The sequence below is a fragment of the Ovis aries genome, chromosome 4 (assembly GCF_016772045.2).
Source record: "Ovis aries strain OAR_USU_Benz2616 breed Rambouillet chromosome 4, ARS-UI_Ramb_v3.0, whole genome shotgun sequence".
Taxonomy (NCBI): Eukaryota; Metazoa; Chordata; class Mammalia; order Artiodactyla; family Bovidae; genus Ovis; species Ovis aries.
Window position 1 is genome coordinate 106,687,074 of NC_056057.1, and position 23,242 is coordinate 106,710,315.

Genomic DNA, 23,242 nt, shown 5'->3' on the forward strand with positions numbered 1-23,242 from the left:
TTGGAGGGTCTTAGGTGCCAAACTAAGAAGGATGTGATCTAATTCTCAAAGGGTCTCCTATTGATCCTTGAATCAATATGCACCATTGTGAGACTGTTGTTCTGTGGTGGTTTTTGAGGTATAGGGAAATGTGAGATGAACGTAGACTGGGGAGAGACTGGAAGGATGATAATCCTTAGCATGGGATTTTATGACTCTAGATAAACGAGAACTTTCACTATGGAAGTTACTATTTTCCAAGGAGACAACCAGAAGAAAAACACATAGAAAAAATGAAGTATTTGAATTAGTGAATGGAACTCAAAGAAAGTTTCAAGTTTTGAGGCTCTGGGCTTGGACCAGTGAAGAGACTAGAATATTAAAAATGGAAGGAGATATGATTTTGCCTACTTATTAGTTTTGTAATTGGTAAACTGAGACCCAGGGAATTTGAAAGAATCTGTCCAAGTTTCCTCAGTGGGATGGAGGGGAGAACCCAGGCCATATGATTCTTATTTCTCTGTTCTTGCCCCGACTCCAGACCTGTGGGGAATACTGGTTTGGGGGATGGAGGGCAAGAAGATGAGCTCAACTGAGGATGACGCTGCATGCTTGTGTTTTCTGTGCTACAAGGGAACTGTCAGGAAGAGAGTCTTCCTGACAAAATAAGGAAGAGGAAGAGGAGTCAGGGGAGGAGAGAAAGGGTGATTACAGAAGGTTGCGGTTGATCTGATTCTTTTCAAAATGTTATGCACAAGATTCTGATAGAATTGCACCATTTTCCCTGTGGTTATTGTCTAACTCCCTGCCCTCTCTCTCTCTCTTCATGGAAGCTCCATCCAGTGCCATGTTACTTGGATTCTTGAGGGACTGGTCTGATTTTTATTTTCTTTCCTGAGAGTAATCTCATACCTTGCTAGGTCTTTGTCCTGAGGATACATTTCCTTGATATTTCCCCATTCCTACAGGTGGCCCTTATCACAGGAATTGATCTTGTTCTGGGAGGAACATACACGGTGGAGTGGGATGTGAAGATACGAGATGAAGAAAAAATAGACTGTTATCCTGATCAGACTGGTGTTTCTGCAGAAAATTGCACTGCCCGCGGTTGTGTCTGGGAGGTAACCATGCTGACGGTGTTAATATACATGACAATCCTCTACACTTTGTTTTAAATAGAAGAATAGTGGATTTACCATGTCGTATTAATTTCTACTGTATAGCAAAATGATTATGTCATATGTATATTAATATATGACAGTCCTTTTCATATTCTTTTCCAGTATGGTTTATCACGAGGTATTGAATATAGTTCCCTGTGCTGTACAGTAGGACCTTGTCATTTATCCATTTTTTTATATCATAGTTTGCATCTGCTAACCCCAAACTCCCAGTGCATCCCTCCCGCAGCTCCCCTTGGCCACTGTGAGTCTGTTCTGTACATCTGTGAGTCTGTTTCTGTTTTGTAGACAGGTTCGTTCATGTCACGTTTTAGATTCCATGTATAAGTGATATCTGTCTTTGTGGTACTTGTCTTGCTCTTTCTGACTTACTTCGCTAAGTATGATAATCCCTAGTTCCATCCATGCTGCTGCAAATGGCATTATTTCATTCTTTGTCATGACTGAGTAGTATTCCATTGTGTCTATATATCACATCTTCTTCATCCATTTATCTTTCTGTGGACCTTAAAATTGTTACCATGACTTGGCTATTGCCAACAGTGCAGCTATGAACTTTGGGGTACATGTGTCTTTTTGAATTTTAGTTTTATCTGGATGTATGACCAGGAGTGGGATTGCTGGATCCTGTGGCAGCTATATGTTTCATTTTTTGAGAGAGCTTCGTACTGTTTCCCACAGTGGCTGCACTAACTTACATCCCCACCAGCAGTGTAGGAGGGCTCCCTTTTCTCCACACTCTCTTCAGCATTTGAGACTGTTTACTGATGGCCATTCTGACCCATGTAACCTGGTACCTCATAGTAATTGTGCAAAGTCCTTTACACTCCATCTACAATTTCACGAGCATGGCACCAGTGCCTAAGTCACTACTTAAAATCTATAGAAAGGGCAGACTTCCAAGGAACCTGAGTTTTTATCTGGATGTGAAGAATAGATGGGACAGAAATGGGTCTTTCTTTAAACAAAATTTTACACGGAGACCAGGAGTGAAAAGTTACGTCACTACCAAAGGGTATATAAGGAAATGACTGATTTTATCCTTATCTCCCTGAAAACTCCATTTTCTAGCCCCTTTCAATTTGGTCATCCTCGAGCTCATGCTGAACTGAATTTGCCTTTACTTTTCAGGAATCCAGTTCTCGTGTAGTCCCTTTTTGCTATTTCGTCAGTGACCTCTACTCTGTCAGTGATGTTCAGTATGACTCACACGGGGCCTCAGCTGTCATCTCCTTAAAGACTTCTCAGTATGCCCACTCCTTCCCCTCAGTACCTGTGAACTCCCTCCGCCTGACTGTGACCTACCATAAGGATTACATGCTGCAGTTTAAGGTATGTGTTGACAGTATACGTATCAAGTTCCTACTTCTCACTTTTTTAGTTTCATTCTTTTTTGCTTGTCAGGATCACAGAACCATGCCATCAGTTTGCTCTTCTGAGTTAGCCATTGAAAACTGTCGTGTCCTTGGCACACACTTTCATAGTTTTGTTCTCCATCCGTTTGGGGTAGGGATCAAGCAAGGCAAATGTGTCTTGATATTTCACATGGGCTTTTGAGGCACTGTTGACAATGGAGGCTTTTTTCCTGATTTTTTGACAAGTGAATTTTTGCACACATTAAATTTGTGACTTCCAGCAACTGAAAACACATTGAAAATTAGCTGATGTACATAGTTTATCCTACATGGGCTTCCCAGGTGGCCCTAGAATCTGCCTGCCAATACAGGAGATGCAGGAGATGCAGATCCAAGCCCTGGGTCTGGAAGAGCCCCTAGAGTAGGAAACGGCAACTCACTCCAGTATTCTTGCCTGGAAAATTCCAGGGATAGGGGAGCCTGGTGAGCTACAGTCCATGGGGTCACAAAGAGCTGGACAGGACTGAGTGACTGAGCTCACACACAATATACTAGATTATTATCCTAAGAGTAATTTGGGACCATTGACGGGACAGTGAGGCCTGGTCCAAACTACCCTTTGAAATGATTACTGTTTCTACCGTAAGAAAAATGGTCGGGAGGACAAGGGTGAAAAAGGAGACAAGCTAGGACGCTACCAGTTGGGTAATCCAGATGAGGTCCTGAGCTTAGACCAGGCACAGAAAGGCGAGGGAGACCTGGACAACTTCAAGAGAATAAGAAGTAGCATCATGGGATCTGGTGATTGATTACAAACAGGCCATGAGGGAGGGAGAGACATCAAGACAATCACCAAGTTTTTAGCTTGCGTCTCCAGATGGATGGTGCTGTCATCCATGAAGGGGAACCAGAGGGGGTACACTGGAAAGATTTGGGCTTAGGCAGAATACAGGGATGAATTCAGTTTTGGACACTGAATTTGGGATATATGAAATACCTAGAAGAGTGTACTGGTTTCTTTTTCTTTCATGATTTAATGACATCTCAGGACAAGTGATGGTCTGTTTTTCGTTTTTTATTTCTGTAATTTTTTTTTAAAAAAATTGGGACGTAGTTGCTTTACGGTGTTGTGCTAGTCTCTGCTGTACAACGAAGTGAATCAGCGGGTATATACCTATATCCCGGACCTCTTTCCCATTCGTCACACCCCTCCAGGTCACCACAGAGCCCCGAGACGAGCTCCCTGCACTATACATCAGCTTCCGCCTAGCTATCCATTTCACACAAGGCAGTGTGTGCATGTCATTCCCATTCTCCCAGGTCATCCCCTCGTTGCCATGCCCACACATCCATTCTCCACGTCTGTGCCTCTGTTTCTTCCCTGCAAATATGCTCATCTGTACCATTAACGATGGGCTATTTTTACGGTCTTTTTCACTATTGAATTATAAGTTTCTCGAGGATAAGATTTTGTCCTTTCGTCTTTGTACTTCTGAGATGTAACACAAAGCCGAGTAGATAGTAAGTTCTCAATGTGTATTGAGAGAGTAAAGATTCAAGTAAGTGTGCATTGCCTGAAAGCTTCTTCACAATCTGATATCAACCCCGACTATGAATTCTACATCTTGTAACGCAGGGATGATGCTATTGTATCTTTCAATCCTCACCTTTGTATTGGCATGTGGCAGGTGCCTAGTGGGTTTGAAATAAATGAACTCACTCAACTTTTCAGGTTTAACTCTTCCCTGCTCTACCTCCTGGATGATACAATAGCTCTCTCCAAAATAATTGCCTCTTTCTTTTAATTCTCTGTGCCATTGCGTTTATTTCTCTGCCAGGAATGACTTGGTTTTCTTTCTGTGCTTGATTAATGGCTGTAAAGCTTTGAAGATTCAGCCCCTTTCCCCATGAAACCATCTCAGTCTTCTGGAAACAATGATAGGCATTTCCTTCCCTGCAATCTCACTCAGGTGTTTTGGGCACACTCTTTCACCTTTCATGTGAATTTCTTAAAAGCAATAACTGTGTCTTACTCAGTTTAGTAAACCTTGTGTCTAGCACAGTATCAGGCAGGAATATAGAAGGTACACAGTGAATCAATTGAGACCCCAGTTTTTAGTGAGAATATCTATGATTATTTTAATCAAGAAGAGTTTATGTGTTTTAGGGGAGAAATTTTTTTCAATTCAGTAAAGTTTTCAGGTAGTCATGTACACTGACATGCCCACAAACAAAATAATAAAGAATATATCCATAAATTCCAGACTGATTTTCCAAGGTAGAACCGTTGCTCTAAGAGGATTTAAAAATAAGTTATGGCAGACTCAGATCAAAATGATAAATCTGACATTGTTCTTCAATTTTTTAACTAAGTTCCCAGTATCATGAGCTTAAAGAAGACAAATATAGTGTTCAGACTCTTTGTCAAAGACATCAGGTTTCTGCTAAGGGTATAGGTTTCAAGACTACTATATTCACCTAAAATCTGTCTCCTCTGGTCTAGATTTACGATCCCAGCAACAACCGCTATGAAGTTCCAGTCCCTCTCAACATACCCAACGTTCCATCTGGCACCCCTGAGAGTCAACTCTATGCTGTCCTCATCAAGGAGAATCCATTTGGGATTGAAATTCGCCGCAAGAGTACAGGCACTGTCATGTTAGTGGCCCTTAGCCTGATTAGGAGTTGATGATCCCCCGTGTCCTTGCCTGGTCCAGTGTCCTTGGAGATACCCTGCTCGAAGCAATGCACCAGCCACTCCCAGATTCTTGAATAAGTCATTTCCCTCTGTTCTTATGAGGACTCTTTAGTGTCCTGGAAGTAATTCCTGAGTCAGCTGCATGTACCTAGGGGTTCATTCAACCAATTTTGATGGAGTGCCTTCTCCATATTAGGTGGTTATAGAAGATGAGGTCTCTCTTTCTATGACAAAAAGAATAAGGAAATAACAAAAATAATTTAAGTTAAAATATGCAGAGATTTAGATAGTGACAATGCTATGCAGGAAAAATCACAGGGTAATTGATAATAATAGGGAGGTGACTGCATTTGATACTGTGGTCAGAGTTGATGTCTCCAAGGAAGTGAGCTTTAAATAGGACCTTGGGGAGGAGAAGGAGCCTCCCATGTGGAGATGGTAGAAGTGGGCAACATTTCAGACAGATTGAGTAGTCAGTGTACAGGCCATGAAATAGGAGTCAACTTGCCTTATGAAGGGGAAAAATTCCAGTGTGGGTGGAGTAGTTTCACAAATAAGGAGGTAAATGGCAGGAGATGAGGCTGGGGTTTAGGTAGCTTCAAATCAGGAATGGCTTTGAAGACTTCACCAGATGCTTCAGTGAGAATCACTGAAGAACTGTAAACAGGGGTTGACATGATGTGAGATACTTAAAAAAAAAAAAACAAAACAACTCAGGATGCTGCATAGCAGGTGGACTCTGGTGGGGCAAGAGTGGAAACTAGGGCTGCTGTGAAGTGGGGCAACTGAGATGATGAAAGTGATTAGATCTGGCATTCCGGAAGGACCACTGAAGGGAGGGAGTGATAAAGGAAAGTAGAAAAAGATGCTGGCTCCTGGACTTGCAGACCTGGCTGCTGTGATTATGTTAATCGTACTGACTTTATGTTTTGTGTGGGAGGTTCACAGGAAATCAAGAGTTCAATTTCCCTGAGACTCTAGCGGCTTGAAGCCGTTAGAACAGCCCATTTCTTTTCCAAACATGCCCTCTTGTGTTGCAGCTGGGACTCTCAGCTCCTCGGCTTCACCTTCAATGACATGTTCATCCGCATCTCCACGCGCCTCCCTTCCCGGTACCTCTACGGCTTCGGGGAAACTGAGCACACAGCCTTCCGAAGAGACTTGGGATGGAACACGTGGGGGATGTTCTCCCGAGACCAACCCCCGGGGGTAAGGGCAGAGCACTTGGGATCTGGGTCGTTGCCTCTGTCCACTCACACTGCGTACACGTCACGCAGCGGGTGTTTCCTCTTCCCACTCTCCACTCGGAGGCTCACAGTCTGCTTTTAGACAAGCAGGTCGACTCCCAGGCTCCTTTGTTTCTTATGTGTTCATTTCACAGAGAAGACTAGACACACCTTTTCAATCAATTTGTTGAGTTTTGTGTTTTTTTTTTTTTTCTCAATCTCTCTTTTCAATCTCTGTCTTTTAACCTCCTGCCCTTTTCCCCATGACTCTCTCAGTACAAGAAGAACTGCTACGGTGTCCACCCCTACTACATGGCAATGGAGGAGGATGGCAGTGCCCATGGAGTGCTCCTGCTGAACAGCAATGCCATGGGTAAGGTGATGCTGGCATCTTCTCTGTTTTTGTGAATCAGTCCTTCTTGAGGAACTTCAGAATGTGTTCAATCATGTTGCCCCTGAAGTCAAAATTATTATCTTGTGGACAGTGTTTTTCTTTTTTTTTCTTCATTCTGTTTATTTCAGTTCAGTAACATGTAGTAAGGGCTTCTGTGGTGGTTCAGCAGTAAAAACCTGCCTACCAGTGCAGGAGACACAGGTTCAATCCCTGGGTCAGGAAGCTGCCCTGGAGAAGGAAATGACAACCCACTCCAGTAGTCTTGCCTGGAAAATCGCACGGATGGAGGAGCCTGGCAGGCTATAGTCCATGGGGTTGCACAAGAGTCAGATACAACTTAGCAACTAAAAAACAACAACAAAATGTAGTAATAAGAATTAACTCATTTGGCATAAACAGTGTAGGATGGGATAGCAAAATCAAGGGAGTCCCAAGCGTCCTAGAGGTTAGTCAGTGGGAGCCATTTATATAATTTGAGTTAGTGATGAGAGTTTGGTCAGAACACTCACTCTGGTGGCACGAGGGTGTAAAGAAAATTTGAGTAGTATATTGGAAAGACAGTGGGGAATCAAGAAGTAGAGTTAAAGAGCGTGCTTGTGAAAACTGAAGAAATCTGAATAAGGCCTGTATCTGAGTTAATAGTATTATATCAACATTAGTTTCCTGGTTTTGATGACATAACAATGGTTATGTAAGAGTTATCATTGGGGGATGCTGGGGGAAGTGTCCAAGAAAAGTTTTAGGTACTATTTTTGCAATTTCTTATAAGTCTTAAACTGTTCTGAAATAAAATCAATAATAGCAGTTTTAAAAGAACAGAAGGACAAAACATATAATAAGGTAATAGGTGCATCAGAGAGAAAAAAGGGCGGGGATAGCGGACATATGCCCTGAAGACTTTCACTTAACTTTTAAAATTCTGTGTAGGTTTAGTACAAATTGCCTTCTCTCAATACTCCACAATAGAGGCATAGGAAGGAGGAGAATGTATGAACTTCAGGGGTGATTTCTCACTTGAAGGTTTCCATATTGATTGGTATTTTCTACATTTCCAGATGTGACCTTCCAGCCCTTGCCTGCCTTGACATACCGAACCACAGGAGGAATTCTGGACTTTTATGTGGTTTTAGGGCCAACTCCAGAGCTTGTCACTCAGCAGTACACTGAGGTAGGAGGGAATTCAGTTGGTTACCCAGTATTTATACAGCACTTTCTGTAGTTCTTAGATGATAACTGAAATTGTTGGTCTTTCTGGGTGACAGGTAGGTTATAGAATAATGAACAATAAATCTATCCCAATAACTTAAATTCATAGCCTCTCAGAGCATTGCAGAGTAGCAGAAGTAGTAATAGTACCACTGGTTATAGCTGGCAGTGGCAATGGTGATCATGGTGATGGTGTGATGATGGTGGTGATGGTGGTGATGGTGTGATGATGGTGGTGTGGTGGTGGTAGGGTGGTGATGGTGGTGATGGTGGTGTGGTGGTGATGGTGGTGGTAATTGTGGTGAGGGCGGGGATAGTGGACATGATAACTGTGGTCGCAGAGGTCGTCACAGTTGCTTTAGCATCAGCCAAACAAACAGTGTTATAAAACTTACTCTATGTCGCTGATATATTACTTGCTGCATGTCAGATCACTTTCCATATATTAATTCACTCCGTCTTCACAAAACACTATGAAACAAATACGTTCTTATCCTCGATTTACAAGTGAAGAAACATGTATGAGAGGTTATTTCACTTTTGTCCAGAGTCACATAGCCAGCAGAGATTGGACCCTATAGGGCAAGCCAGGCATTTTGTTTCTGAATTTCATGTTCTTAACCAGCAAGCTAGAAATCACTGGAAACAGGAGTAAAGTCAGATTTTCAAGAGAGGCCAAGTCTGGCAGGATGATTTCTCCAAGTTATCCTAGTGGCTTTGCACCCTCTTTGTCATCTCTGGGTTTGAGTTTGCTGATTATCTAACTGGGGACACTGGAAAAACATTATTACTTTGTGTACAACTTTAATCCAAATTCTTCTTTTCAAGGACTAAATTTTCTGTTTATTTTCTAGTTGATTGGTCGGCCAGTGATGGTTCCTTACTGGTCCCTGGGGTTTCAGCTGTGTCGCTATGGATACCAGAACGACTCTGAGATCGCCAGCTTGTACGATGCGATGGTGGCCGCACAGATCCCCTATGTATGTCGTCAGCCTGTGGGGTTCTGGCTCTGGGACCTCGTGGTCAGCCCTTGTCTCGATGTCTGCATTTGTCTGATTTTTGTCAGTCTCTACGAAATTACAGAGCACTTTCTCATACAGGATCATGCTCAGTCTCCCTCTACCCAGTGGTCATAATATAAGCAGGGGTGTGTGTGTGTGTGTGTGTGTGTGTGTGTGTGTGTGTGTGTGTGTGTGTGTGTGATTGTCCCCAGCTCGAAGAGTCACAGTGATTTGCCAAAGGAGGGGGGCGTTGGGTCAGCTCTAGGGTTCTTTCTACTAGATCATGCTTCCATTTCTTTCACATGACTTCATGGCATCTAGTCAAAAACATCCTTGCTACCTTGTAAAAGGTGAAGAGTAGTTTTGCTTCGTTGAAAGAAATTGACCCAAATTCAGTCAGACCATTGTGTCTGTAGATATAACCTCAGTTCCGACACTTCGCCAGCACTAAAGCTCAGTGCTCCCCCAGCTTTGATCTAATTCTTGGTTGAATGTAGGGATCTTGGGACTGGTTTCCAGAAGAAATATGTGTGAGACAAACTTCACCTTTACTTGAAGATGAGTTGTTTTTTAGTCTCTAAGTTATATCTGACTCTTTTGTGACGCCATGAACTGCAGCCCTCCAGGCTCCTCCATCCATGGGGTTTCCCAGGCAAGAATACTGAAGTGGGGTGCCATTTCCTTCTCCAGGGGATTTCCCTGACAAAGATATTCAACCCGCATCTCCTGCTTTGGCAGGCACTGCTGAGCCATTGATTTTTCTATTAATCAATATTATTCTCTGAATTTTCTCTTGTTTCCTATTAATGTAAAGTCTAGCATGCAATATCTTATTCTTAATAAGAAAGCTGTGTCTGATTACCCCCAGGATTGTAGTTCCAAAGCACTTAGAGATGCTTTTGTTTGTTTTATTTTTAGTGGATTTACTGTCCTTGTTGTGTTAGTACTGTGCTAGTACTGTGTTAGTATATTATTTTGTCTGAATCTGAACCCCTGATACCTGAGTTGGCTTCCTGGAAGACATAACTGTGTTTACTCTTTCAGTTCAGTTGAGTCGCTCAGTCATGTCTGACTCTTTGCGACCCCATGGACTGCAGCATGCCAGGCTTCCCTGTCCATCACCAACTCCCAGAGCTTGCTCAAACTCATGTCCATCCAACCATCTCCTCCTCTGTTTGCTCCTTATTCTGGCCCTTTACAAAGCACTCTCATTGACTTTTTTCATGTATCTCCCCAGACAAAATTGTGGAGGTCGACATTATCATTCTGCTTTTTGCTGATTTAGTTTTTTTCTTTCTATTTTTACTACTAAAAGTTTGAGAATTAGGTGAATTTTCCAGAACCTAATACCTAGCAAATAACAGAGGTGGGATTTGAAAGAATCAAGAAGATGCCATCTGAACTTCACCCCTGGTTACTGGCCCTGGTTACTGGACCGTTGTTCTCGCGTGGACCTGGGCTTGTGTAAGTTTCCTCTGTCCTCTTCCAGGATGTGCAGTACTCGGACATTGACTACATGGAGCGGCAGCTGGACTTCACCCTTGACGTCGAGTTTGAGGGGTTTCCAGCTCTGATTACTCGCATGAAGGCCGATGGGATGCGAGTCATTATCATTCTGGTTAGTTGCTATGTGACTGGGTGGAGTCTGTTTGGAAGACTGAATGGACTTTGGTGGAGAAAGCTTTATGTGTGTTTTCTTCCATGCTCTGAGTAGAGAAATTAAGTATATTTCCTTGGGTTCACAGAAGCTCGATAGCACGGGTGGAAGGCATGCCTCCTCTTGGGAGGAATTCTCCTTTTCCCTACCCTGACTCATTCTCTGGCTTTGGTTTCCTCACCTGACCTGTGCTTTGATTTTAGGACCCAGCCATTTCTGGCAATGAGACCAAGCCCTATCTGCCATTCACACGGGGTGTAGAGGATGATGTCTTCATCAAAGATCCGAGTGATGGGAGCATTGTCTGGGGAAAGGTATGCTCTGAGCAGTGATTCACTAATCCCCACACTATCAGTGGGTTTGCACATTTTTTTTTCTTTTTTCCATTTGGACTTTGAGGTCAGAAGTTCTCATATTCTCCGTTGGTATTTGTCACCACTATTAAGGAATTTTAAAGGAATGTGTGTGTACATTGTGTGATCCAGTTTTCTCTAGATCAATCCTACAAGAAAATCGAAGTACTATCAGCCCTAGAACAAGGTCTGTAATTTCTTGTGTGCTTAACCCTTCAGTTGAGTCCAACTCATTGCAACCCCATAGACTATAGCCCACCAGGCTCCTCTGCCCATGGGGTTTTTCATGCAAGAATACTGGAGTGGGTTGCCATTTTCTTCCTCCAGGGGATCTTCCCAACCCAAGGATTGAATCCGTGTCTTCTATGTCTCTCGCATTGCTGGTGGATTCTTTACCACCTGAAAGCCCTATGGTTTCTTAGGAAATGCTATATAAGAGAAATTATCTAGTGCATTGCTTTAAAATATGTTTCTCCTCCCAGGTCTGGCCTGATTTTCCTGATGTGGTAATAAACAGTTCTCTAGACTGGGACAGTCAAGTGGAGGTAAGGGGCTTGTGTGGATGTGGGGGATCAGGGATGTCAAGAAGGTACCACCGTGCTTAGGATGCTGGACATCCCTGTGCCGTGAGCACGAGCGAGATGAGGAAACACACAGGGAACATGTCCTGTGCATCTCTCTGTGCCAGTCGCTTTGCATGCAATATTTTACCCCAGGTGGGAGGTAGGTATTTTTATGCTTTGCATAACTAAGACTCAGAGATCTTAAATTACTTGTGTCCATGGTTTCAGGTGAGAGAGTGATGGTTTTCACTCCATGACTCTCAGATTATAAACATCCAGGAAATTTCCACTGAATGAAACCGCTAAGAAACACTGTCTTTTGACTGAATTAGTATATTTATTCTTCCTTTTGCAGTTTTTGCTCTGAGTATCCTTTTCAAACAGTCTCTCACCCCTGTCTTTCCTGATTGGTACATCTCTCTTTTTGGGGGTAGACTTCTCCATCTTCACTCTTACGAATCCCCCCATCTTTCCTTGGGTTTCTCAGTTTTGATCTCTTTTTTCTTTCTTTTGCTGTGCTGGGTCTTTGTTGCTGCACGTAGGCTTTCTCTAGTTGTGAGCGGGGGCTGCTGTCTAGTTGTGGCGCACGGGCTCCTCACTGCAGTGGCTGCTCTTGTTGCAAAGCATGGGCTCTAGGCATGTGGCCTTCAGAGGTTGTGGCACACAGGTTTAGTTGCTCCACGGCATGTGGGATCTTCCAGGACCAGTGATCAAACCTGTGTCCCCTGCATTGGCAGGCAGATTCTCAACCACTGGACCACCAGGGATGTCCCTCAACTCTGATCTTACCTCCAAGTTTCTAGCCATATGTTAGCGCTTGCTCTCTCCTGGGAGCAGGTTCTCACTTATCATGGATCTCAGATGAGGATCCAAGGGAGAGAACCTAGCGTCCTGCAATCTCTGTTGTTTCTCACAGAAGATCTCTTGAAGATTGGTGGTCCAGGCAGGCCACATGGACATAGGAGTCTGCCAGAGAAGTTCAGGGTCATGGGCTCCTTGACTTTTACTTACTTATTTTAGTTTTTAGTATTTTCCTCCAGCTGAACTGAGGTATAATTGATAAATAAAATTGTATGTATGTAAAGTATACAATGTGATCATTTGATATACATGTATATCATGCAGTGATTACCAGAATCAGGTTAATTAACACATCCATCATTTCAGATAGTTGCCGTTTGTGTATGTGTGTGGGGAGAACCTACTCTCTTAGCACCATTTAAGTATACAATACAGTATTATTAACTATAATCACCATATTGGATATCAGGTCCGGGAACTCATTCATCTGATAAACGAAGGCTTGCAACCTTTAACCAGCATCTCCTCATTTCCCCACCTCCTCGCACCTGGTGATCACTATTCTACACTCTGTTTCTAAGAGTTCATCTTGTTTTTCTCCGATTCCACATATGTGAGATCATACAGTGTCTGTTTTTCTCTATCTGGCTTACTTCACTTAGAATAATGCCTTCTAGGTTTATCCATGTTACTGCAAATGGCAAGTTTTCCTGCTTTGTCATAGCTGAGTGATATTCCACTGTATACACACACACATACATACACATGTTCTTTATCCATTCATTTGTGGGCAGACACTTGGCTTATTTCAACGTCTTGGCTATTGTGAGTAATGCTTCAGTGAACATGGGACATATCTCTTCAAGATACTAATTTTGCTTCCTTTAGAGGATATACCCAGAAATAGGATTGCTGGATCACTTGGTAGTTCTATTTTTAAGTTTTTGAGGGAACTCCATAGTGTTTTCTGTATATATTTTCTGGCTATACCAGTTTATATTCCCACGAGCAGTGTCCAAGGAGTCTCTTTTCTTCACGTGCTTGCCAACACTTGTTATCTGTTATCTTTTTCATAAAAGCTGTCAAAACAGCTTATCATTGTGGTTTTAATTTGCATTTCCTTGATGATTAGTGAAATGAAGAACCTTTTCGTGTATCTGTTGGCCTTTGTAGGCCTTCTTTCCAAATATGTCTGCTTAGGTCCTTTGTCCATTTTTAAATCAATTTATTTGTGGGTTATTTTCCTTGTTAATGAGTTTTATAACTTCCACATGTATTTAAAATATCAACTCATTGAGTATTTGCCTGTTAAATATTTCCTCCTGTTCTGTAGGCTGCCTTTTCATTTTGCTGATTGGTTTTTATGGAGAAGCTTTTTATTTGATGTATTTCACTTAATTTTCTTTTGTTGCTAGTGCTTTCGGTGTTGTCAAATCCAAAATGTCATTGCCGAGACCAGTGTCAAGGAGCTTTTTTCCTGTGTTTTCTTCTAGAAGTTTTATGGTTTCAGGTCTTACTTTTGAATGTTTAATTCATTTTGAATTAAGTTTTAGAGCTTCCCTGGTGGCTCAGAGGTTAAAGCGTCTGCCTGCAATGCGGGAGATCTGGGTTCAATCCCTGGGTCGGGAAGATCCCTGGAGAAGGAAATGGCAACCCACTCCAGTATTCTTGTCTAGAGAATCCCATGGACAGAGGAGCAGAGTCGGGCACGACTGAGCGACTTCACTTTCACTTTATGAGCAGTATAAGATAGGAGTCCAGTTTCATTCTTTTTTCATTTTGTTTTTGGCTGTGCTGGGTCTTCGTCACTGCACAGGCTTTTCTCTAGTTGGGACAAGCGGGGGCCACTCTCTAGTCGTGATGCTCGGGCTTCTCATTGTGGTGACTTCGCTTGTTGTGGAGCATGGGCTCCGGGCATGCGGGCTTCAGTAATTGCAGTTCCTGAGCTCTAGAGTACAGCCTCAGTAGTTGTGACACACGGTCCTAGTTGCCCCTAAGCAAGTGGGATCCTCCCGGATCAGGAACCAAACGAGTGTCTTCTGCACTGGCATTCACTGCATTCTTTACCACTGAGCCACAAGGGAAGCCCCGGTTCCATTCTTTTGCATGTGGATATCCACAATTTTCTTTTCTCTATTTTGCCCACTCTACCCAGTTTGTAGGATCTTAGGGGATTGAATCCAGGCCCCCAGCAGTGGAAGCATGGAGTCTTAACCACTGGACCACCAGAGAATTCTCTTCATGTTTTTCTAACACTGTTAATAGAAGGCTACCTTTCCCCATTTATACTCTTTGCATCCTTGTCAAAAATTAATTGACTGCATATGCATTGGTTTATTTCTGGGCTTTTCTATTCTGTTCCACTGATCTATGTGTCTATTTTTTTTTTTTTTACCAGTCGTTGTTTTCGTTTACCTGCTAAGAAATGGGGCCAGGTGGGTACGTCATGGGTTGAGGATGAGGGGAAATAGCATTGCAGAAGCAATGAAGCAAGAGTGGAACACAGACTGGAGTGAGGTAGAACTAGGACCTTGGAGAGCAGCAGAAATGTCTTCATTTCATGGGCAAGAGCCCCTTTAGTGGGGTTCATAAATCAGAATGGGCAAATCGCTCACTTGTGTCTCATTCGAGACTCAGTTACCTCTCAGATGCGACTGGTGTTGACTCTGTCTACGCTAATCCTCCACTTTCCGCCTCTGCCTGAGCCGGAGCTCTCTGTTTCTGGTGAAAGGTTCTGTTTTGTTGTTTCTATACTTCTACCTTCATTTTCTAACAAAAAAGGCCTTCTTGACATGCTTGCCCTCCACAAGATGCTCAGTGATGTGACTCAACACCTTGACGCTCTCTGCGAGCTGGATCCCTGTGTGCTGGTCCATCTTTGTTTTTTCTTCTTGCTGCTCCTTGTGGTCTCTTATCTAGACGTTGGTTTTCCACTTGCCTATTATCTGCTGTGTATCAGAACTGGAAGTCCCCTAGTCCAAGTCCTCTTCCTATTGTTCCCATGCCACCCACAACCTTGCCACCAGCATTGTTTAGTGGCAATTATTTATTATTTATTTTATTATTTATTATTATTGAATTATTGAATTATAAATTATTTATTATTTTAACTCTTGAAATGCACTGATGAACACAGAAGAACCGATTTACTAAGACATACAAAGGGCCGTAAGTGTCCATAACAAGCATCATAGTTATGTAGAAATTTATGAAGATTTGCTGTTGTTAAGTGGAATGAATTCACAATTATGCAGTTTCTAAGCTCAGTGTGGTGGGGGAATACAAGGGTCAACGAGGGCCTTCCTCTCCAAAGGGTTATAGTTCTTGAGTTATACCTTGGGTCCATTTTCCAGGTTAAAATAAACACACTGTTTTTATCATTTGAAAAAGATAAGAGAAAGGGGAGTTGAAACTTTCTCTTTAAATTCTTCCAATTTAGTTGACACACAATTAATCCTTCTTCATAGAATTAAGATAAGAATTACATGAAATAATGTACATATTTAAAGCCTAGGTCACACAGTAAGTATTTGACACTGCACTTTTCAGGTGACTCTGAAACCATAGAAAACCCAGATACATATCGGTTAGATAGTTTAATGTAATAAAATGCAAACTTACCTCTTACAGCCTTTTCCTCCCGAGAATGAAATAGGGGAGAATCACCTGGATGTTTCTTTCCAACCTGTCGATAATACATCTGCTCTCTGCCCCCTTCAAGCTGCAGTCTCCCTGGCTCATGGTTTGTATTTGAGGAGAGCTTAGGAAACTTCAGGATGGAGGTTGAGGAGTGGGTATCTAACAGATGAAACAGTGAGTTCAGGGTGTTGGTAGCTACCATTCATGTTGAATCAAAGAGGAAAACAGTCCATGAATGCTTTCCGGATGATAAGAAGGGGTTTCATTCATTTGTGCTCAATTCTATTTTTTGCATTCATTGTATTTCAAATAAGCTAAGAACATTCCTTAAGCTCTGTTTGGATTAACTATCACCGCACAGTATGGGTTTTGTAAGTTAAGTTTCAGGAAATGCCAGTTTTCTGTCTAATATATTTATTTGGGACAAATAAATTATATTTCCTTCTTACAGAAATACCGGGCATTTGTGGCCTTTCCAGACTTTTTCCGTAATTCAACCATCGCATGGTGGAAGAGGGAGTTGAAAGAACTGTACACCAATCCACGGGAGCCAGAGAAGAGCTTGAAGTTCGATGGCTTGTGGATTGTAAGTGTGCACATTTGTGTCTGTGTACATGGGGACAGTTGCGTTTCTATCTTTGCGTGCCTCAGCATATGTATCCCTGACCTTTAATCCGAAGAGGTAATAGTTATCCAGGAAAGACTTTGAACGCATCAGACTGCAGCTGTTCCAGTCAGGACCAGCCCACTCTGATACGCCTCTTAGCTTGTGCCTTGTCTGAAGTTCTGGTTATAAAAGTCCAAGGTGATAACCAGGAATTCCTTGGAACCAAGCCTACTTTACACCCTCAGTGAGAGTTTTTTCAAATCCTCTAGCCAGTCTTTCTGTAGGGCTTCCCTGATTTTTCTCAAGCTGGATTTGATGAATCTCCCTGGGCTTGTATCTATGGAACTATTGGATGGTGAACAATATACTCTCTGCTTCTTTGTCTCTGGGTTGACAGGATGTAACTCTTTTTAAAAGTAAAGTATCTCCGGGTTTGATATTTCTAGGATATGAACGAACCAGCGAGCTTCGTGAATGGAGCAGTCCTTCCAGGCTGCAAGAATGCCACTCTGAACAACCCTCCCTATATGCCACGTGAGGACCCTTGGCCTTCTCTGCTGGCAGCTTCATGGGTACAGGGAGTGAGCCCTGCCAGAGCCCAGCAGCCTGGCATTTGCCCTGATGCTCAGGGACATCCTGACTGATGCTCTGTTTTGCAGGGGGGTGGAGGGGGCGGCAAAGTGACAAGTGCATTCCTGAGAACTTTACCCAGTTGGGTGTGGGCAAGTTATTGGCCCCTTTGAGTGCATTTCTCAGTTTTTTTCAGAAAACACTCAACAGTGGTAATGTCTCCAACAGACCCTATAGCTCAGTGTCTTACTTCCGCAGGCTCACGTGAGTCCCTCCCCAGGAATTGGTTGTGTCACCAGTGGGTGGGCACGCTCCCTCCCCTTACCATGGAGACGGTGACTTTGACACTGTCCTTGTGTTCATGACTTGGATCCAATTATTATTCTCTCTATGAGTGGTATGAGCTTCAGCAGATGACTTGCTCTTTCCAAATCTCAGTTTTTTAAACTGTAAAGGGAGGATCATGACATCTTCTTCAAAGAATCATGATAAGTATTATATGAAACAATGTACATGCTAGAAGCTTGGTTGGAGCCTGTCTGTGTTTGACAACTGTGTCCTCTGCACGCCACTGCTTTCTCCTCCGGGGTCCTGGATGCTGACAACACCTGCAGGTGCCACTGTAACTAAGAGCCAGGCACATTTCCAGGACGCTGGGGAGAAGAGGGACCCATGCAGAGGTCAGCTTAGACTTAAGAGCCAGACACTGCCTTCCTTCAATCCCATGAAGCGAGGTCAAGGCTAAACAGGGTCAGGCAGGGGTCAATGTTACATCGCTAGATCTTTCTCCTCAGATCTGGAGTCCAGGGACCTGGGCCTGAGCAGCAAGACCCTGTGCATGGAGAGCCAGCAGGTCCTGCCTGACGGCTCACCGGTGCGCCACTACGACGTGCACAGCCTCTACGGGTGGGCCCAGACCAGACCCACATACGAGTGAGTCATCATTGCTCTTCTCCAATGGGGACAGCCTGAGGGGACAGCCTGGGACTGGGGAAGCCACCCTGCTCCTCCTCTCATTCCCTCTTCCAAGAGTTCAGTCAGTCAGTTCAGTCACTCACTTGTATCTGACTCTTTGAGACCCGATGGACTGCAGCACACCAGGCTTCCCTGTCCATCACCAGCTCCTGGAGTCTACCCAAACTCATGTCCATCGCGTCAGTGATGCCATCCAACCGTCTCATCCTCTGTTGTCCCCTTCTCCTCCTGCCTTCAGTCCTTCCCAGCATCGGGGTCTTTTCCAATAAGTCGGTTCTTCAGGTTCTTCCATTGAAGTTGGTTTCTTTGCATCAAGAGTTGGGTAGATTTTAATTATAGCTCTATAGCAATTCTCACTTATTGGGTTGGCCTTAAAGTTTGGGTTTTTCTGTAACATCGTATAGAAAAACCCCAATGGACACTTTTGCCAACCCAGCATTAAACACTCATGAGCATGTAGCCACATCCTGTGATCCTAGTGAGGAGGACAGATTTAAATAAGAGCTGGTCGTGCTGGTGAAAGGCTAATAGTCCTCATGGAGGAAACACACACAGAGACACAGGCAATCATCACAGGGTATGGATGATGCTATAGTAACTTTAGCTATTAGAAGGGAACACAGAGGACTGGGTATCTCTTTCCTTGACTTCAGAAGTGACTCAGCTCTATTGGGATTGATTGATTGATTGATTTTGTCATTCCTGTTGGCTAGCCAACTGGTGTTCTACTGGATTATCCCTGCCTCATTTTGTGTGCTCAGTCCATGCTTAATAAGAATTATCCTAAGGAAAACCTTATACAGGAATTCACCTTCTTCTTTCCCCAGTATATTAAACTGAGTATTGAGTAAAGAGATAGCAAGATTCAGTGACTAGCTATTATTTTTAGGTGATCCAGTGAGTCTATTATGTTCTGTAGTTTTTATAAAACATTGTAAAATACCATATAAAGGCACAAGTTTTGATATTATCTCCATCTCCTGGAATCAGTCAGTCGGGACCTCATGACCTGGTTTTCCATATTCCCTTCTGGGACGCATGAGATGCTTTGTCCTTGAGCCGTAGGCTCAGGAGCTCTGGGGCTTTCCTCCCCTGCTCTGCCCTAAGTCATGCCCTTGTCCCCCTCCGAGCAGAGCTGTGCAGGAGGTGACGGGACAGCGAGGGATCGTCATCACTCGCTCCACGTTCCCCTCTTCTGGCCGCTGGGGAGGACACTGGCTGGGAGACAACACGGCCGCGTGGGACCAGCTGAAGAAGTCAATCATTGGTGTGTGGGCTGCTGGTGGGAGCGGAGTCAGGATCTTGGATCAAGGATTCTCTGGGGAGGGAGGAGGAGGCAGGTCATGAGTGCCTCGTCTGACCCAGCCATGGTTCTCTTGCAGGCATGATGGAGTTTAGTCTCTTTGGTATATCCTACGTAAGTGTCCTTTTCTGTTCTTTTTAGAAAAAAAGTATTTATTTATTTATTTATCTGGCTGGCTCGGATCTTAGTTGCGGCATGTGGGGTCTCTCATTGCAGTACACTGACGCGGTAGTTGTGGCATGTGGGCTTAGTTGTTCTGTAACTTGTGGGATCTTAGTTCCCCGAGCAGGGATTGAACACTTGGCACCTGCATTGCAAGGGGGAACTCTAACCACTAGACCACCAGGGAAGTCCCTGTGGTGTCCTTGGGATCACTCTTAATCACGATGCAGATGGTAACATCTTTCAGAAATCATTAACTGGCCTATTTTGTTCTATCTTGTTTCAGACAGGAGCAGATATTTGTGGATTCTTTCAAGATGCTGAATATGAAATGTGTGCTCGCTGGATGCAACTAGGGGCCTTCTACCCCTTCGCAAGGAATCACAATACCATTGGGACCAGGGTAGGACATTAAGCTCAGAGCTCAAAAGTTCACCAGGAACACAGACTCCCATTTGAACTCCAAGTAATGTATAGGCTTCCCAGGTGGTGCAGCGGTAAAGACTCTGCCTGCCAGTGCACGAGATGCAAGAGATGAAGGTTCAATTCCTAGGTCGGGAAGCTCCCCTGGAAAAGGAAATGGCAACCCATTCCAGTATCTCGCCTGGAAAATTCCACGGACAGAGGAGCTTGGCAAGCTATAGTCCATAGGGTTGCAAAGAGTCAGACATAGCACACGATGTTGTTTATATTCCCCAAGGACATCTTATAAACCATTAAACCCTTATGTTCCTTTAAAAAAAAAAAACTTGAAGCATATTATGAAATTATTACCACAGTAGGGTCAGTTAACGCCTCAATCACTTCACATAATTACCATTCCTTTTTTGTGATGAGAACATTTAACATCTATACTCTTAGCAACTTTCAAGTTTATAATACAGTGTTGTTGTTGTTTAATCACTAAATAATGTCTGACTCTGTAATTGCATGGACTGCAGCCCTCCAGGATCCTCTGTCCGTGAGATTTCCCAGGCAAGAATACTGGAGTGGGTTGCCATTTCCTCCTTCAGGGGGTCTTCCTGACCCAGGGACTGACCCCATGTCTCCTGCAATGGCAGGCTAATTCTCTGACCACTAAGTTACCAGGGAAGCCCTTATTATATAGTATTGTTAACTATATATAAAACTAAGTATTGAGCAAACTCTGGGAGATAGTGAAGGACATGGAAGAAGACAGGGCAGTCTGGTGTGTGGCAGTCCATGGGGTTTCAAAGAACTGGACACGACTTAGCAATTGAACAACAGTCATTAGTTATAGGCACCATGCTGTACATTTAATCACCAGAAATATTTAACTTCTAACAAGAAGTTCTTATATTTTAACTGACAATCCATCTCTGTCCATCTTGCAATCTGAATTAAAAATGGGCAGAGGAATGGAATAGACAGTTTTCCAAAAAAAGATATACAAATAGCCAACAGATACATGAAAGAATCTTCATGTTTCAATGAATCATATTCCTCAATGTTCTTCAGATTATTCTTTTGCTTTGGGCATTGTACCGGATATGTACCTCCCACCCCCAGCCCAATTTCTTATGAGAAAGTTTTTCAACTGTCCTGGGAAGGCTTCAGTGATTTCTTTCAGTCTCTTAAACATACTCGCTGAGCCTCATCTGTAGTCATCATTGGTTTAGCTGTATGTGATCTTCATTTGGACTAACCATGCAGTGACCTCTTTAAGTCCCCTAGCTCCCCTAAGCGCTGAACACTCTTTTTTCTCTCCTTAGAGGCAAGACCCCGTGTCCTGGAATTCTACCTTCGTGACAATCTCCAAGAGTGTCCTGGAGACCAGATACACCCTGTTGCCGTATTTCTACACCCTGATGCACAAGGCCAGCACAGAGGGCAGCACCGTCGTGCGGCCTCTCCTTCATGAGTGAGTGTCCAGCCAGGATCCCAGTGACTGTGATAATTTCCTTCTCTATAGTAGCTATTACAGAATTCTTCCAAATTAAAGACAGGACTGTCTTTGCCAAAAGCTCTCTAGGCACAGACCATACGTTATGACTCTTTTAAGCATGGTGTCAGTCACACCTTCACTCTTTGATAAAAGGGTATTGAATATTTTTAAAAATTCAACATGATAGACAATGCAACATAGAATAATTTCTTTCTAATTTGGGCATTTGTAGTAGCTCACATCATAAAAGATGGTATTCCGGGGGATATCTGAGGAATGAAGACCATTCTTGCACTGAAGTTTAAGAAGTTGGAGATACTGATAGCGGAGAACATGTCTAAGCCCAGCCATTTCTGGGTTTGAAGAGCATGGCATGTAGAAAGTGAAGATGTGTCTGATTAAGGTAGGCCTAGGGAAAGAATAAAGACGGCATAGAATGCAGCTGGATTTCCAACTTAGGTCTGAATTTGATGAGTTTCCTCAAGGCCTTGACCTGGCCACCTGTAGAGGGGGTCCTAACTGTGATACCTCGGTTTCCCTCCCCAGGTTTGTGTCAGACCGGGTGACCTGGACTATAGACAGTCAGTTCCTGCTGGGCCCAGCCTTCCTGGTCAGCCCTGTCCTGGAGGCTGTGAGTATGGAGGCTTCTGATGAATAGGGGGTCCCGACTGTGTGGCCAGAGACTAGTTACGAAGCAGAGGCCTCATTGGATTGGGGTCCTGGGAGGTGCTTTCTTATCCTTCATCTGCCTTTGTCTCTTCTCCCTCTGAACTGAAGTCCTTCACTTAGATGTTCTGGTCTTCAGCTCCCTCGTCTTTAAAAGCAGCATATCAAGTTCTGATTCATTGAACAGTCAAGAAGGAAAAGAACCCTCTGATATACTTGAAGATATAATTGTTTCTTCTTTAATTGAAATGAGTAGGAGTCAGGTGGGGGCAGTACTATTAATACAAAGAAATCCTTCCTACCCTCTGTCACTGTTAAAGCAAAACTTTTCAGAATTTTTTGCAACAATGTGTATAATGTCATCACTGGCCAGCCCTTCCCTTCCTCCAACAGAGGTCCCCAGGCAGCTATTTCTTTACTTCTTTTATCTATGATTAGGCTTCTGATTAAAATATCAGTTAAATGGATTTTCTCCAAAACTTATTGCACTAGTCATAATTTCTGAAGTATTGATGTCCATAAACCTGCAATTTTTCTTTTTCTTTTCTGCTCTAGACCCAACCTCAGTTTGTCTCTTTGAAGAGGGTATGGGATAAGCTTATAGGCAAATGATGATTTTTTTTTTCCCCCTGTAAGTTCCGGATCCCAAAGGGTTTTACAGAAGCCACCACTTTTGGTTAGGCAAATCTCCCAGTTTGAGAAGAGGGCAGGGAAGGAAGCCACTCCCAACACCAGCGACCTCTAGAGAGGGGAGGTCTGTGGGTCAAGGCCATTACTGTTGCTTTGGCTCCTCTACTATGCAAATGGGTTACTCTGCCCTCCCTAGCTGAGCCTACTGCACTCACGCCTTATTTTTGTTTAATTTTAGAACGCTAGAGATGTCACTGCATATTTCCCTAAAGCCCGCTGGTATGATTACTATACGGTAAGTTTTTTCTGATTGCCTCTATAGAACCTGGGGAAACGATAGCACTCCCAGTCTTCAGACTCTGACAGACCT

General features: G+C 43.4%; 1 protein-coding gene across 2 annotated transcripts in view; it reads left to right on the forward strand.

The window, feature by feature from the left end:
- Window positions 1-23,242, forward strand: part of MGAM (maltase-glucoamylase) — a 96,047-nt gene that overhangs the window by 61,784 nt on the left and 11,021 nt on the right. For both annotated transcript variants that reach the window (XM_060415169.1, XM_027968390.3), the window contains exons 25-43: window positions 948-1,100; window positions 2,292-2,492; window positions 5,019-5,173; window positions 6,254-6,422; window positions 6,716-6,812; window positions 7,889-8,001; window positions 8,894-9,019; window positions 10,530-10,658; window positions 10,901-11,011; window positions 11,533-11,595; window positions 16,505-16,639; window positions 17,107-17,194; window positions 18,025-18,163; window positions 19,339-19,472; window positions 19,588-19,622; window positions 19,957-20,073; window positions 21,404-21,552; window positions 22,123-22,207; window positions 23,111-23,167. In XM_060415169.1, the coding sequence (XP_060271152.1) occupies window positions 948-1,100; window positions 2,292-2,492; window positions 5,019-5,173; window positions 6,254-6,422; window positions 6,716-6,812; window positions 7,889-8,001; window positions 8,894-9,019; window positions 10,530-10,658; window positions 10,901-11,011; window positions 11,533-11,595; window positions 16,505-16,639; window positions 17,107-17,194; window positions 18,025-18,163; window positions 19,339-19,472; window positions 19,588-19,622; window positions 19,957-20,073; window positions 21,404-21,552; window positions 22,123-22,207; window positions 23,111-23,167 (2,256 nt within the window). The remainder of the gene's footprint in view (window positions 1-947; window positions 1,101-2,291; window positions 2,493-5,018; window positions 5,174-6,253; window positions 6,423-6,715; window positions 6,813-7,888; window positions 8,002-8,893; window positions 9,020-10,529; window positions 10,659-10,900; window positions 11,012-11,532; window positions 11,596-16,504; window positions 16,640-17,106; window positions 17,195-18,024; window positions 18,164-19,338; window positions 19,473-19,587; window positions 19,623-19,956; window positions 20,074-21,403; window positions 21,553-22,122; window positions 22,208-23,110; window positions 23,168-23,242) is intronic.